The following is a 16671-nucleotide window of genomic DNA, read 5'->3' as shown; positions in this document are numbered from 1 at the left end:
CCCTCCCTCAGACCACCATCAGCATCTGTTCCTGGAAAAGGCAGACGGAGGGAAGGAGAAGGACGCTGAGGGAGCGGTCGCCCCGACACCTGCCGGGGAGGACAGGTAAGGCAGATAACAGGGGAGCGGGGAGGGGGTAGGAACCCGGGTCTGTTGTTCATTTATATCATTACAACATTAACTATGGACGAGATATTAGTGTAAGTGTTATCACCTCTAGCCATGTACCAGCAGAGCAGAAGAGTGTGTGTGTGTGTGGGGGGGGGGGAGTCGAGGTCTAATATTCATGTATATTATAGTCACAACGTTAACCATGGCCGTAATGTTAGTGTTTGTGTTATTACCTCTAGCCATGCACCAGCAGTTCCCTTCAACACCAGCATCACCACCGCTACTAACGACGATAGCATCACCACCATCATCACTGTCTCCACTACTCCAGCTATGAGAGTTGGTTTAAATTTCATGCACGCTATCATCGCCAGCAAAATTTCTAATCCCCCTCCCACCACCACCACCACCACCTCCACCACCTCCACCACCAATACAACTAACAATGTCTCTATCACCATCATCACCACCACCACCGCCTTCACCACCACAACTACTAACAACACCTCCACCACCATCATTACCACCACTACTACTATTAACAATGTCTCCACCACCACCACCACCACTACTATTAACAATGTCTCCACCACCACCACCACCACTACTATTAACAATGTCTCCACCACCACCACCACCACTACTATTAACAATGTCTCCACCACCACCACCACCACTACTATTAACAATGTCTCCACCACCACCACAACTACTATTAACAATGTCTCCACCACCACCACCACAACTACTATTAACAATGTCTCCACCACCACCACCACTACTATTAACAATGTCTCCACCACCACCACCACCACCACCACTACTATTAACAATGTCTCCACCACCACCACCACCACTACTATTAACAATGTCACCACCACCACCACCACCACTACTATTAACAATGTTTCCACCACCACCACCACCACCACTACTATTAACAATGTCTCCACCACCACCACCACCACTACTATTAACAATGTCTCCACCACCACCACCACCACTACTATTAACAATGTCTCCACCACCACCACCACCACCACCACTACTATTAACAATGTCTCCACCACCACCACCACCACCACCACCACCACCACCACTACTATTAACAATGTCTCCACCACCACCACCACTACTATTAACAATGTCTCCACCACCACCACCACCACTACTATTAACAATGTCTCCACCACCACCACCACCACTACTGTTAACAATGTCTCCACCACCACCACCACCACTACTATTAACAGTGTCTCCACCACCACCACCACCACTACTATTAACAATGTCTCCACCACCACCACCACTACTACTATTAACAATATCTCCACCACCACCACCACTACTATTAACAATGTCTCCACCACCACCACCACCACTACTATTAACAATGTCTCCACCACCACCACCACCACTACTATTAACAATGTCTCCACCACCACCACCACCACTACTATTAACAATGTCTCCACCACCACCACCACCACTACTATTAACAATGTCTCCACCACCACCACCACTACTATTAACAGTGTCTCCACCACCACCACCACCACTACTATTAACAATGTCTCCACCACCACCACCACTACTACTATTAACAATATCTCCACCACCACCACCACAGCTACTATTAACAATGTCTCCACCACCACCACCACTACTACTATTAACAATGTTTCCACCACCACCACCACAACTACTATTAACAATGTCTCCACCACCACCACAACTACTATTAACAATGTCTCCACCACCACCACTACTACTATCAACAATGTCTCCACCACCACCACCACCACTATTAACAATGTCACCACCACCACCACCACCACTACTATTAACAATGTCTCCACCACCACCACAACTACTATTAACAATGTCTCCACCACCACCACCACAACTACTATTAACAATGTCTCCACCACCACCACAACTACTATTAACAATGTCTCCACCACCACCACCACCACTACTATTAACAATGTCTCCACCACCACCACCACCACTACTATTAACAATGTCACCACCACCACCACCACTACTATTAACAAAATCTACACCACCACCACAACAACCATTAACAATGTCTCCACCACCACCACCACCACCACTACTATTAACAATGTCTCCACCACCACCACCACAACTACTATTAACAATGTCACCACCACCACCACCACCACTACTATTAACAATGTCTCCACCACCACCACAACTACTATTAACAATGTCTCCACCACCACCACCACCACTACTATTAACAATGTCTCCACCACCACCACCACTACTATTAACAATGTCTCCACCACCACCACCACCACTACTATTAACAATGTCTCCACCACCACCACCACTACTACTATTAACAATGTCTCCACCACCACCACCACCACTATTAACAATGTCACCACCACCACCACTACTATTAACAATGTTTCCACCACCACCACCACCACTACTATTAACAATGTCTCCACCACCACCACCACTATTAACAATGTCTCCACCACCACCACCACCACTACTATTAACAATGTTTCCACCACCACCACCACCACAATAATGTCTCCACCACCACCACCACCACTATTAACAATGTCTCCACCACCACATCCACCACTACTATTAACAATGTTTCCACCACCACCATCACCACTACTATTAACAATGTCTCCACCACCACCACCACCACTACTATTAACAATGTCTCCACCACCACCACTACTATTAACAATGTGTCCACCACCACCACCACCACTACTATTAACAATGTCTCCACCACCACCACCACCACTACTATTAACAATGTCTCCACCACCACCACCACTACTATTAACAATGTCTCCACCACCACCACCACCACTACTATTAACAATGTCTCCACCACCACCACCACCACCACTACTATTAACAGTGTCTCCACCACCACCACCACCACTACTATTAACAGTGTCTCCACCACCACCACCACCACTACTATTAACAATGTCTCCACCACCACCACCACCACTACTATTAACAATATCTCCACCACCACCACCACCACCACTACTATTAACAATGTCTCCACCACCACCACCACTACTACTATTAACAATATCTCCACCACCACCACCACAGCTACTATTAACAATGTCTCCACCACCACCACCACTACTACTATTAACAATGTCTCCACCACCACCACCACAACTACTATTAACAATGTCTCCACCACCACCACCACTACTACTATTAACAATGTCTCCACCACCACCACCACCACTACTATTAACAATGTCTCCACCACCACCACCACCACTACTATTAACAATGTCTCCACCACCACCACCACCACTACTATTAACAATGTCTCCACCACCACCACCACTACTATTAACAATGTCTCCACCACCACCACCACCACCACTACTATTAACAATGTCTCCACCACCACCACCACTAAAAATGAGATCACCACCACCACCACCACCACTACTTTTTTTTTTTCCAATTACGGGAAATAGGTTTATATAAGCGTTATCATCACCAGCAAGGCGCCTGAATCCAACACCACCACCACCACCTCCAATGACGAGACCCCCAGCACCACCACGAGCGCCGCCACTCCTGCACCACCTCCAGCGGGCAAAGGCCTGGGCGTGTATGTGGCCGCCGCCTTCCTTGTGGCCGAGATGTCCGGCTCAGGCGTGCTGGCCCTGCCCCGCGCCCTCGCCAGCACAGGTGAGCATTGGGACACCTGCCGGGTTCCGTGCACGAGCGGCAGGGGAAGGGCACAGGAAGGGACAGGATTATTTTTTTCTTTTAAATATTTTTTTGATACTGTTGTTGTTGTTGTTCTTCTTCTTTTTCTTCTTCTTCTTTTCTTCTTTTTCTTCTTTTTCCTCTTCTTCTTCTTTCTCTTCTTCTTCCTCTTCTTCTTTTCTTCTTTTTCTTCTTCTTCTTCTTCGCATTATTATTATTATTATTATTATTATTATTATTATTATTATTATTATTATTATTATTATTATTATTATTATTATTATTATTATTATTATTATTATTATTATTATTATTATTATTATTATTATTATTATTATTATTATTATTATTATTATTATTATTATTAACAAAATTATTATTATTATTATTATTATTATTATTATTATTATTATTATTATTATTATTATTATTATTATTATTATTATTATTATTATTATTAATAAAATTATTATTATTATTATTATTATTATTATTATTATTATTATTATTATTATTATTATTATTATCATTATCATTATCATTATCATTATTATTATTATTATTATTATTATTATTATTATTATTATTATCATTATCATTATCATTATCATTATCATTATTATTATTATTATTATTATCATTATCATTATCATTATCATTATCATTATTATTATTATTATTATTATTATCATTATCATTATCATTATCATTATCATTATCATTATTATTATTATTATTATTATTATTATTATTATTATTATTATTATCATCATTATCATTATTATTATTGTTATTATTATTATTATTATTATTATTATTATTATTATTATTATTATTATTATTATTATTATCATTATCATTATTATTATTGTTATTATTATTATTATTATTATTATTATTATTATTATTATTATTATTATTATTATTATTATTATTATTATTATTATTATTATCATTATTATTATCATCATTATTACTCCTGTTGTTTTTATTATTATTATTATTATTATTATTATTATTATTATTATTATTATTATTATTATTATTATTATTATTATTATTATTATTATCATTATCATTATTATTATTATTATTATTATTATTATTATTATTATTATTATTATTATTATTATTATTATTATTATTATCATTATCATTATCATTGTTATTATTATTATTATTATTATTATTATTATTATTATTATTATTATTATTATTATTATTATTATTATTATTATTATTATTATTATTATTATTATTATTCCTCATCCTCTTTTTGTGTTCCTTGCTATTTGTTCTGATGGTGTCGTTTTTCTTTCTCTTCTTGCTGTGAGGTATGTGCAAGGCTCCCATATCTCCCACCTGGCGTTCCACCCACCATACTACATCCCGATCCACCTTTTTTCACCCATTAACTTGTCACCCTCTATTCCTCCCTTCTTTTCCTCACCCCATTCACCTTTCTACTTGCCCTCTCGTTGGTTCACCCGTCACCCTGATAACATCAAGCAGTAAAAGAAGCCTGGAATAACGAAGGAACGACAAAGAAGAATCTCGGCCAAAGGAGCTTTTAGATGTGACAAGAACTCCTAGAATTAAAGCAGTTAGGCTCAAAGGTGAATCCGTCTCCTTGCACGTAGTGGGAAAGTTTGCTGGTAAAAATGAGACGAAATCGCGAGAAGGCAAAAGGAACGAAATAGGTAAAAGGATGGAAGGAGAGTGAAGAATGAATATGACCTGTGCCGCGTAAAGAAAACGGCGAAGGAGGGATAACTAGAGGAAAGAGGAGGAGGAGGAGGAGAGAACGAGAGGAAAGGAGGAAAGAGGAGAGACGAATGGTTAAAGAGGAAAATATTATTATTGCAGTTAACGTAATATTTGGCAAAAGCAGGCATGAAAAATAAGGAAAGAAACACGGAAGAGACAATATTGCGACCAAAAATCAAGGTGCAGTTTTCTGTATTGTGTGTGTGTGTGTGTGTGTGTGTGTTATTTATGTATATCTGTCTTCATATTTATCTGTCCAGGAGTTTTTTCTGTCTGTCTACGTCTATGTCTGTCTGTCTCTCTTAATATATTTGTACGTTTAAGTAGCTTGAAAAATATAACGACGGAAATGGAAGAACGAACGAAAACAAGAGAAAACAAGGCGAAAAGGTAAAAACAGGCGAGGGAAGGGACGGAAGGATGGCAGAGGGAAGTAAAGGGAAAGACAATACAGCTGAAGAAAAGTATTGGGCGCGTTATTGCAGCTATTCTTTGTGTGTGTGTGTGTGTGTGTGTGTGTGTGTGTAAGAGAGAGAGAGAGAGAGAGAGAGAGAGAGAGAGAGAGAGAGAGAGAGAGAGAGAGAGAGAGACGAATGATATAATCTGGGGTATATGCAAGGCAACGCATGGCCTCGGTGCTCTTCTCCGTCTCAGTAGCCTTCAGCTTGGTGGATGATGTATTACCCCGCACACAGGGCAAGCGTGACATTCGGGTTACCACGGTTTATCTTCCTCTGGTTTTCCTTCCTCCGCCTTACAGTTCCTGCTTATCCTATTCCCTATTTTAGTTCACATAGCTCCACATTTCTTCCCTTCTCTTCCATTCCGTTGCCTCTCCTTTTCTATTCTCCTCTTTCCTTCTCTTCCCTGACCTTTTTGTCCTTTCTCTTTCTTTCCCTTCAATTGCCTTCCTTTCTCTACCCTTTGTTTCCCTTTCATTACCTTCCCTTTCCTTTTATTCCATTCCGTTTCCATCTCTCCTCTCCCCTTCTCTTCCCTTTCCTTTCCTTTCCTTTTTTCCCTTCCCTTCATTTTTCTACCCTTGCCTTTTTATCCACCTTTTTCTTTCATTCTCTTTCTTCCCCTTTCTCTCCCTTCCCTCCCCTTCCCTTCTCTTCCCTTCCCGTCTCCCTTCTCTTCCCTTCCCGTCTCCCTTCTCTTCCCTTCCCGTCTCCCTTCCTTTCTCTTCTCCCTTCCCTTCCCTTCCCTTCGTCTCCTGCACTTTCTCCCCCCAGCAGTAATTGAAGCCACGGAATCAAAATATCGGAGCCAATTAAGCTGATTACGGGTTCGTTCCCCCTCCCCCCATTCCCTGCCTCACGCCTTTGCCTCATTAATGAGATAATAATGAGAGGCGTGAGGAAGCGGGACGTCAAAGGGAAGGTGAGGGAGGAGGGAGGACAGTGGGGAGGAAGAAAGGAGGACGTATGAGGATCAGAAAGTAAGGAGGAAGAAAGTTTGCGAGGGAGAGACCCAGAGGAAAGGGAGATAGGAAGAAAGAAAAATCAGGAAAGAGGAAGAGGGAAGATACAGGAGAAGGATGAGGTAAGAGAAGTTGGTAATAAAGAGCATGCTGGAAGAAGGAAGGAAAAGGAAGGAAACTTGCATAAACGAGGGGAGGAAGGGGGCCAGGAGGAGGGCGGAGTGGATTACTAAAGAAAAACAGGAAAGAGGAGGAAGAGAGATGAAAAGGATAGAGGAGGAAAGAATATTCGAAAATGGCGTGCATATAAGGGAGGACAGAAAAGTAGGAATCAAGGAATTGAGGAAACTAAGAAGTAATGAGAAGAGTAACTGCAGGAAATGAAGGAAGGCATAGGAAAGACGTAAGGGTGAAAGGTGTAGCATTTCTCTTTTACCCGTAGTGTGTGTGTGTGTGTGTGTGTGTGTGTGTGTGTGTGTGTGTGTGCACGCGCGCATTCACACACGATCTGATTAAGTGCTGAACTCGTGGTCGCCAACCCGTACCCTCCGGGAGAGAGTTTTGAGTTCGTTCGCCGAGGTATGGGTACGGCTGAAACCTAACACACCACACACCCTCACTTTAGGAGAGACAGTGACCTCACTGCACGGCTCTCACAAACAGATAAAAAGAAAATATTTCAAAAAGGAAGGTCCTTACTTGAAAATGTTCAAGTCGTACAAGGAGAATATAATTATTGACGAAAGAAGGCAATTTCAGAGTTTACTAGTGAAAGGAATGCCAGGAGAAAGGTACTCGTTAACTCTTGCATTTGAAATTTGATCGGCATAGGAATGAGGTAGAGTAGAAAGTTGTCTGCAGCGAGGCCACAAGAGGGGTGGAGGCATGCAGTTCATAAGTTCAGAGGAGCAGTAGGTATGAAAACATCAATAAAATATGAAACTAAAGCAACATTGCAGCGTACTTCAAGGGTTAGAATGCAGTCAGTAAGACAAGGGGAGCTGAGGAGACGAAATGTCTTTGACTTTACTCTTTCCAACAGAGATATATATTTGGAACCTGCCATACACATGAGATGCATGCAAGGCGTACAAGGTCCTTGATAGCATCGGTGGGGAGGGGGAGAGGCTGGTGGAGACTATGCTAAACTCCTAACCTTGAGGAACTGGGTTAGGAAGAGAAATAACAGCAAGGCCAAATATTAAGTGTTCTGTATATAGCATGTAGACTTAAATGGTACGAGTCTCCATGGGTTAGTTTAACTATTATGAATCTGCCGGTCTGGGTTTGAATCCCGGCCTGGTCAGTCAGAGTGCAGCCCACACCTACCTTTTAGGATGGTCGATTTGTTGGTGGTAGCGAGTGTTCTAAGTGCTAATTGGTTCACGGATAAAGTCATATCCGCCAGGGCTACTTTATTTGGACAAACTTACAGAGGTCATGAGCACAAACAAAACACAAAGAAAAGGTGTTTGTGTGTGTATGCGTTTGTGTGAGTGTTGTCTGTGTAGGTTAACATTTAAGTGTTGGTGTATGTGTGGAACAATGTGTATGGGTGGACAACAAGAGGACATGGACGGACAGTCAGAGATAAACGAGTTCAAGAAAAGTTAACAATGAAGACGCGACACAACAGATTGGCAGACAAGTAGTGACGATGAACATATTCACAAATTGAGTCAGCTTTGCAGCGCCCATTTTCTTGAGTGTCACTGAGGGGAAGGAGCACGCAGTTTGAGCGGTGACTGCTACAGATTACTCCCCCCCAGTGACGAGGGAGAAGGAACGAAATCTTCCCTGATGCGGGGGCGCTGTGGCAGACGGTAGTGCGTTGCGGTGAGTAGCGTTGTGCGGTGAGTTGCGCTGAGTAGAGTTGCGTTGAGGTGCGCGGTAAGTTGCGCTGAGTAGAGTTGAGGTGCGCGGTAAGTTGTGCTGAGATGCATTGCGTTGAGTAGAGTTCAGCTACGGTGAGTCGACCTGGGGTGAGTAGTGCGGTGACAACAGCTACAGTAAGTCGAGCTGGAGTGAGTAGTGCGGTCACAACAGCTACGGTAAGTCGAGCTGGAGTGAGTAGTGCGGTGACAACAGCTACGGTAAGTCGAGCTGGAGTGAGTAGTGCAGTGACAACAGCTACGGTGAGTCGGGCTGGAGTGAGTAGCTCGTAGAGGACAGCTACGGTAAGTCGAGCTGAGATGAGTAGCGCAGTGAGGACAGCTACGGTAAGTCGAGCTGAAGTGAGTTGAGGGTTGTGTGCAGCTGCAGTGAGTCGAGCTGAGGTGAGTTGAGTGGTTGGCTGTTTAATAGATCCTGGAAGGCTTGAATCCGCACTCCCAAATCGCGAACCACGTAAACGGTTCCTGAGCAGAAGAGTGGTGCTCTGAAGGACACCGCTGTTGTAGAGGAAGTGTTAAATGTCGTCGTCAGGTATGGTGAAGTCGAGCGGCGTGGAGATGGGCGAAAGGCACTGGCGTAAACGCGCCGGGGGCCACGGCAGTCCGAGAGTGCGTCGAGGGAACTGCGTGTGTGAAGGCGCTAGCTGCCGGCGTGCCAGGGGTCTCGGCAGTCCGAAAGGGCGTCGAACGACTGCGTGGTAAGGCGCTAGATGCCAGCGTACCAGGGGCCACAGCCGGTTGAGGAGTGAGGGGGGCTAGCATGTGCCAGGGGCCGCGGCAGTCGTGAGTGCGTCGAACGACTGCGTGGGAAGGCGCTAGATGCCAGCGTGCCGGGGGCCACAGCGGGTTGAAAAGTGAGGGGCGCTAGCATGTGCTAGGAGGCGTGGCAGTCCGTGAGAGTAGAACGAACTGCGTGTACTATAGGCGCTGGCACGTGCCAGGGGCCTCTGTGGCTCGGGGAGTGAACCAGTGTTCAAAAAGGCACTGTAACACAACACTGTACGCTTAGTAGGTAACACTGTGACACTAACTGTTGCTGGGGACGTGCTGCACTGAACTGTTGCAGGACACACTGCACTGTACACAAAGATCCATAAGTGTAGGATAATCCAAGAGGGCGGTGGAAGATCCAGGAGGCGGTGGTTAATCCAGGGGGCAGCTAGTAATCCCAGTGGGGTGTCACACTGTGTTTGCGTGTCTCTCTGAGTCTGTGTGGTGTGCGGTGGCGTATACACTGAGTCTGTATGGAGTGTACACTGAGTCTGTGTGTGGCGTGTACACTGAGTGTGTGGCACTGTGTGTCTCAGTAATGTGTCTCACTGTGTTTGAGTGTTCACTGAGTCTTGTGTGCGTGTCTCGGTCGCCGTACCAGCGGGAAGGCAGGAAGGAGGAGGGGTGGGGGTGGGTGGGTGAGCGCCCGGAGGAACACCATGGGGTACAAAAGATGCCTGGAGAGGGGGCACAAAGGATGCCTGGAGGAGGCGCACAGAGGGTGCCTGGAGGAGGCGCACAGAGGGTGCCTGGAGGAGGCGCACAGAGGGTGCCTGGAGGGGGCACAGAGGGTGCCATGAGGGGGCACAGAGGGTGCCTGAGGGAGGCACAGAGGGTGCCTGGAGGAGGCGCAGAAGGCGCCTGGAGGAGGGCACAGAGGGTGCCTGTGGGAGGGCGGGGGAGAACCCTGAAGGTGGCAACTACGCCCACGGCGTAATGCTTCTCCCGATCTGAAAGGCTCAGCCTCACGAACCCCAAGTGGATGTGAGGATTTTTGACCCAGGAGAGGGTAGGACGAATGAATCAGATGCTTCTGACCCAGGTCCACCCTCTGGGAGAGAGGGCCCTTGAAACGGCACCGGTTATAAGTCACCTTAAACCACAGCAACACTGCAGGGTCACCAATTGTTGGTGGTAGCGAGTGTACTAAGTGCTAATTGGTTCACGGATAGAGAAAATCATATCCGCCAGGGTTACTTTATTTGGACAAACTTACAGAGGTCATGAGCACAAACAAAACACAAAGAATAGGTGTTTGTGTGTGTATGCGTTTGTGTGAGTGTTGTCTGTGTAGGTTAACATTTAAGTGTTGGTGTATGTGTGGAACACTGTGTATGGGTGGACAACAAGAGGACATGGACGGACAGTCAGAGATAAACGAGTACAAGAAAAGTTAACAATGAAGACGCGACACGACAGACTGGCAGACAAGTAGTGACGATCTACATATTCACAAATTGAGTCTGCTTTGCAGCGCCCATTTTCTTAAGTGTCACTGACGGGAAGGAGCACGCAGTTTGAGCGGTGACTGCTACAGATTCATGGGTACCTGGGGAAACCTTGGGAAGGAAGATTGTGGTAGCCCGGATGTTGCAATGGCCTTGTGTCCAGTTTCTCACCCGCCACAAGCTCAAGGGCCAGTGGAGATGAGCATCGCGACCACGCGCAGCTAATAGTGAATTCTCTCAACTTTACCTTTACCTCTGCCATAGACTTCACAATCTCTTGACGGCCGATTTTCAAAAATTTAAAATTTAAATATTTTCAAAACCAAAGCAGCTAGCGACCTGAAACTAAAACAGGCACCTGTATGAGTCTCCATGAGCAGCGGTATCAAAAATTCAAAGTCGTTCCCTAATAAAATCCCGATTAATTGTTTTTATATAAGTATAACAAAACTTAAAAAGCTATAAAAATCTCAGATTTTTTACTAGATGCAAAACATCACCAAATGCAGAGATAATCACTTATATTTTCAGAATCAATAGCAATATTTAGCATATCTTATAAGTTTTGCCCGAAATAGCTACTTATTTTTTTTATTTAGTGCAATTTTTACGTAAGTTTTAACATCTAATAAATCACTTAATTTCACATTAGAAACTTAATACTTGAGGAAAGCATGCAGAAACATCTTAATTTTACTCAACAAAAGCAAAATATTCATTTCTATATACAATCACAACTTATTTTGGTTGAATTCCGATGTCACTCTCGTCCCTGAACAATCACTTTAGCCTTTTGGGGCCCCGGTCAGTTTCCTGGACTTGTACACGTCCCTGTTCCTCGCCGTCTCCTTCCTGCCCTCCTCGATACTGCTCCTCTTCCTGCCGGTCGGCTGCTTCAAGGCCTTTTCCTTCTCGCTCTTCTCTGACGTCCTTTTGGAGAAATTAGCACCGAAACAGTTGAAGAGGGACCTGCTGATGTGCGGCAAGATGGCTCTTGGCACGTCGGGTCTGAGGCCGCCAGGAACTCCAGGAGGTGCCTGAACCCGTCCCTGTGGCGCATGGCAAGAGGAACCTCAACCTGCGCTCCTTCTTGTCCTCCCTGCACATCAGGGAGTCCCACAGCGACATCCCGAAGGACGCCATGTGGGCCATTGGGAGAGATGGCCGCTTCAGGACCCTCCCCTGTCGACCAGCTCGACCAGGGCGTCGAACATCACAGAGGGCGGTCGCCCCTCTCTCGGCTCCACGGTAATCTTCATCTCCTCCTGCTGGGCAAGCTCCTGCTTGCAGCACTCGGCCACAGAGGAGTTGGCCTGGACCTTCCTGGCCAGGTAGCACCGCGGCGAGGAGCAACTCGTCCGTCGGCGGGTCCGGCTGGTCGTCGGCCAGCTCTGGGCCAAGATCACCTCGTCGTCCTCCTTCCTACCTTCTCTGGCCCCGGTCCAGGTCGGCCTGCACGTCCCCGAGGAAGAACCCGACGAGCTTGAGCAAATGCAGGCGACGCGGAACTGAGCTGGGCACTAACTAAACGTACATTTCTTGTTGGACTTCACTATCCTACAGTTATCATTCATTTTACGTAAAGATTTCAACCTAAAGTTACGCAAATTTGCCATTTTTAACACAACGTTTTCAAAGTGCACGCATGGTGCTATTTTATATAAGTTACCTTGAATCCTCGACCAAATCACTCTAGCTGCTTGTATGCACTAAAACTTGAAGATTTCGTCCTGTTTCCACTTAAATTCGGAGTAAGAACGCAGAGTGTGTTTGAGTTGTCGCAGTGAAAGTCGCCATAACAATCGGATTTCCCGTCAACTAGTTGTGAAGTCTATGCCTCTGCCTTAAAATGTGTAGTCCCTTCTGAGATGGTCTTTTGTAGAGTCGTCGTCCTTTGAGTGGATAAAATAGCTCGTTTTAGATAAAATCACCAATGAACAATAGAGAGTTGGTAATAGAACAGAGCCCTGTGGAACACCCGTGTATATAGGTTTAGGGGTAGAATAGTGATCATATAATTTAGCTGAAATGGATGGACATGAAAGGAAACTAGGATTGAAGGCACAAAAAGAGGGAAAGAATCCGTAGGGGGGTGGTTTAGAAAGCAATGATTTGTTTCAGACTTTAAAAGCTTTCGAGATGTCTGAGTATCTATAAGGTAACCACAAAGCTTCACCGATACGCCTACGAAAAGGATGGCCAGGAATTAGTTAATACGGCTAGTCCACTGGAATCCTTCTGGAATCTGTGCATGTAATCAGAATAGGAAGTTGGAAGTTGATTGATATTTATGAACTTTCTGTTGAGGGTTTCTTCAAAAGATTTAGCAAGACGAAAATAACGCCTTTGGACGGTAGTTTGAAGAATTAGAGCGATCATTCGTAGACACAGGTACATAGGGGTGAAGGAAAGAATTACCGATGCTGACAGGCAGAGGTGAAAGTTTTACCGGGTCCATCGGGTCCAGTAGAGTGCTAAGGATGCTAAGTTAGGCCAGAGTGCATAGAACACAATTACCGGCGTCTTGTCCTCTTATTATCTTCCACACCGAAAATTTCTCCTTATTGTCGCTACCCTCGTTATCTTCTAACGCCTTTTTCATACTAACTGCTTTTCTTTTTCTATATTTGGTCTTCACCTCTCCGACGGTTTCGCTTTACACGCCTTTCTAATCTAGCTCACCTCTATACTGTGCAAATCCCAACTGCTAGAATTAACCAGCATCTTCATTCTTTCATTTCTTTCGCTGATAAACTCAAAAACAGCATTCCCTCATACGTATTTCTTCCCTACGACTTTAAGAGGGGATTATCTAATCTCTAATCTTAACAGATATCATTATTGGAACTAATTTTCTTCTGTTGGAACAGGGTACTTGCGAGCTTTTACCGTTTTTGTTACGGCTTCCCATATGTTTACTGTAATAATATACTTTTTTTTTATTACAACAAAGGAGGCAGCTCAAGGGCACAAAAAAGGAAACAATAATACAAAAAAAAGCCCGCTACTCGCTGCTCCTAAAAAGGAATCAGAAGAGGTGGCCGAAAGAGAGGTCAGTTTCGGGAGCAGAGGTGTCCTGATACCCTTCTCTTGAAAGAGTTCAAGTCGTAGGCAGGAGGAAATACAGATGAAGGAAGATTGTTCCAGAGTTTACCAGCGTGAGGGATGAAAGAGTGAAGATGCTGGTTAACTCTTGCATAAGGGGTTTGGACAGTATAGGGATGATCATGAGTAGAAAGTCGTGTGCAGCGGGGCCGCGGGAGGGGGAGAGGCATGCAGTTAGCAAGTTCAGAAGACCAGTCACCGTGGAAATATCGATAGAAGATAGAAAGAGAGGCAACATCGCGACGGAATTTAAGAGGTAGAAGACTATCAGTAGGAGGAAGAGAGCTGATGAAACGAAGAGCCTTAAACTCCACTCTGTCCAGAAGAGCTGTGTGAGTGGAGCCCCCCCACACATAAGATGCATACTCCATACGAGGGCGGACAAGGCCCCTGTATATGGATAGCAACTGCGCGGGGGAGAAGAACTGGCGGAGACGATACAGAACGCCCAACCTCGAGGAAGCTGATTTAGCGAGAGAGGAGCTGTGAAGTTTCCAGTTGAGATTTAGAGTAAAGGATAGACCGAGGATGTTTAGTGTTGAAGATGGTGATAGCTGAGTGTTGTCGAAGAATAGGGGATAGGTGTTTGGAAGATTGTGTCGAGTTGATAGATGGAGAAATTGAATTTTTGAGGCATTGAAGGACACAAGGTTCCTTCTGCCCCAATCGGAAATGATAGCAAGGTCTGAGGTTAAGCGTTCTGCAGCCTCCAGTCTGGAGTCGTGTACTTCCTGTTGAGAGGGTCTTCTATTGAAAGAAGTTGAATAATGCAGGGTGGAGTCGTCGGCGTATGAGTGGACAGGACAGTTTGTTATGGAAAGAAGATCATGATGAATAACAGGAAGAGAGTGGGTGATAGGACAGAGCCCTGTGGAACACCACTGTTGATAGGTTTAGAGGAATAACAGTGACCGTCTACCACCGCAGAGATAGAACGGCCGGAAAGAAAACTGGAGATAAAGGAACAGAGAGAGAGATAGAATCCGAAAGAGGGCAGTTTAGAAAGCAAAGACTTGTGCCAGACTCTATCGGTGGCTTCTGATATGTCTAGCGCAACAGAGTAAGTTTCACTGAAACGGCTAAGAGAGGATGACCAAGAGTCAGTTAAGAGAGAAAGAAGATCGCCAGTAGAACTCCCCTTGCGGAACCCATACTGGAGATCAGATAGAAGGTTAGAAGTGGAAAGGTGCTTTTGAATCTTCCGGTTAAGGATTGATTCAAAAGCTTTAGATAGACAGGAAAGTAAAGCTATAGGGCGGTAGTTTGAGGGATTGGAATGGTCACCCTTCTTAGGCACAGGCTGTACAAAGGCATACTTCCGGCAGGAAGGAAAGGTAGATGTTGATAGGCAGAGACGAAAGAGTTTGACCAGGCAGGGTGTCAGCACGGAAGCACAGTTTTTAAGGACAATAGGAGGCACTTCAACAGGTCCATAAGCCTTCTGAGAGTTGAGGCCAGAGAGGGCATAGAAAACATCATTTGGAAGAATCTTAATAACAGGCATAAAGGAGTCAGAGGAGGGATGAGTAGGAGGAATATGCCCAGAATCGTCCAGGGTGGAGTTCTTACAGAAAGTTTGAGCGAAGAGTTCAGCCTTAGAGACAGATGAGACGGCAGTGCTGCCGTCAGGGTTAATGAGAGGAGGGAAAGAGGAAGAAGTGAAATTGGAGGAGATATTTTTGGCTAGATGCCAGAAGTCACGGGAAGAATTAGAAGAAGCAAGGTGTTGACATTTTCTATTGATAAAAGAAGTTTTGGTAAGTCGGAGAATAGATTTGGCACGATTCCGGGCTGAAATGTAAAGGTCATAGTTAGCGGGAGTTCGAAGGCTCTGGAACCTTTTGTGAGCTGCCTCTCTATCTTTCATAGCACGAAAACAAGCATGATTAAACCAAGGCTTTTTAGCATGAGGAGTAGAGAAAGAACGTGGATTGTCTGCCTCCATTCCAGAGACAATCACCTCTGAGATGCGCTGGGCACACACAGAGGGGTCTCTCTCCTGGAAGCAGTAATCATTCCACGGGAAATCGGAAAAGTACATCCTCAGGTCGTCCCACCGAGCTGAAGCAAAATGCCAGAGGCATCGCCTCTTCGATGGGACCAGAGGATGTACAGGAGCGATAGGACAGGAAACAGAAATAAGGTTATGATCGGAGAAGCCCAACGGAGAGAACAGTTTGACAGAGTAAGCAGAAGGATTAGAGGTAAGGAAGAGGTCTAGAATGTTGGGCCTGTCTCCAAGACGGTCGGAAATACATGTAGGGTACTGAACCAACTGCTCTAGGTCGTTGAGAAGAGCAAAGTTGTAGGCTTGTTCACCAGGCTGGTCAGTGAAAGGGGATGAAAGCCAAAGCTGGTGGTGAATATTGAAATCTCCCAAGATGGAGATTTCAGCGAAGGGAGA

The 16671-nt window shown here is 44.8% G+C and overlaps 1 protein-coding gene across 1 annotated transcript in view; it reads left to right on the top strand.

Moving 5' to 3' along the window:
• The window catches only part of LOC126982193 (uncharacterized), a 79895-nt gene that overhangs the window by 26380 nt on the left and 36844 nt on the right, over nt 1-16671 (top strand). Inside the window, exons 2-3 of the mRNA XM_050834045.1 lie at nt 12-105; nt 3650-3840. Coding sequence (XP_050690002.1) covers nt 12-105; nt 3650-3840 — 285 coding nt within the window. The remainder of the gene's footprint in view (nt 1-11; nt 106-3649; nt 3841-16671) is intronic.

This window comes from Eriocheir sinensis, chromosome 4, assembly GCF_024679095.1.
Source record: "Eriocheir sinensis breed Jianghai 21 chromosome 4, ASM2467909v1, whole genome shotgun sequence".
NCBI classification, from domain to species: domain Eukaryota; kingdom Metazoa; phylum Arthropoda; class Malacostraca; order Decapoda; family Varunidae; genus Eriocheir; species Eriocheir sinensis.
This window is presented reverse-complemented; position numbering and strand designations above follow the sequence as displayed.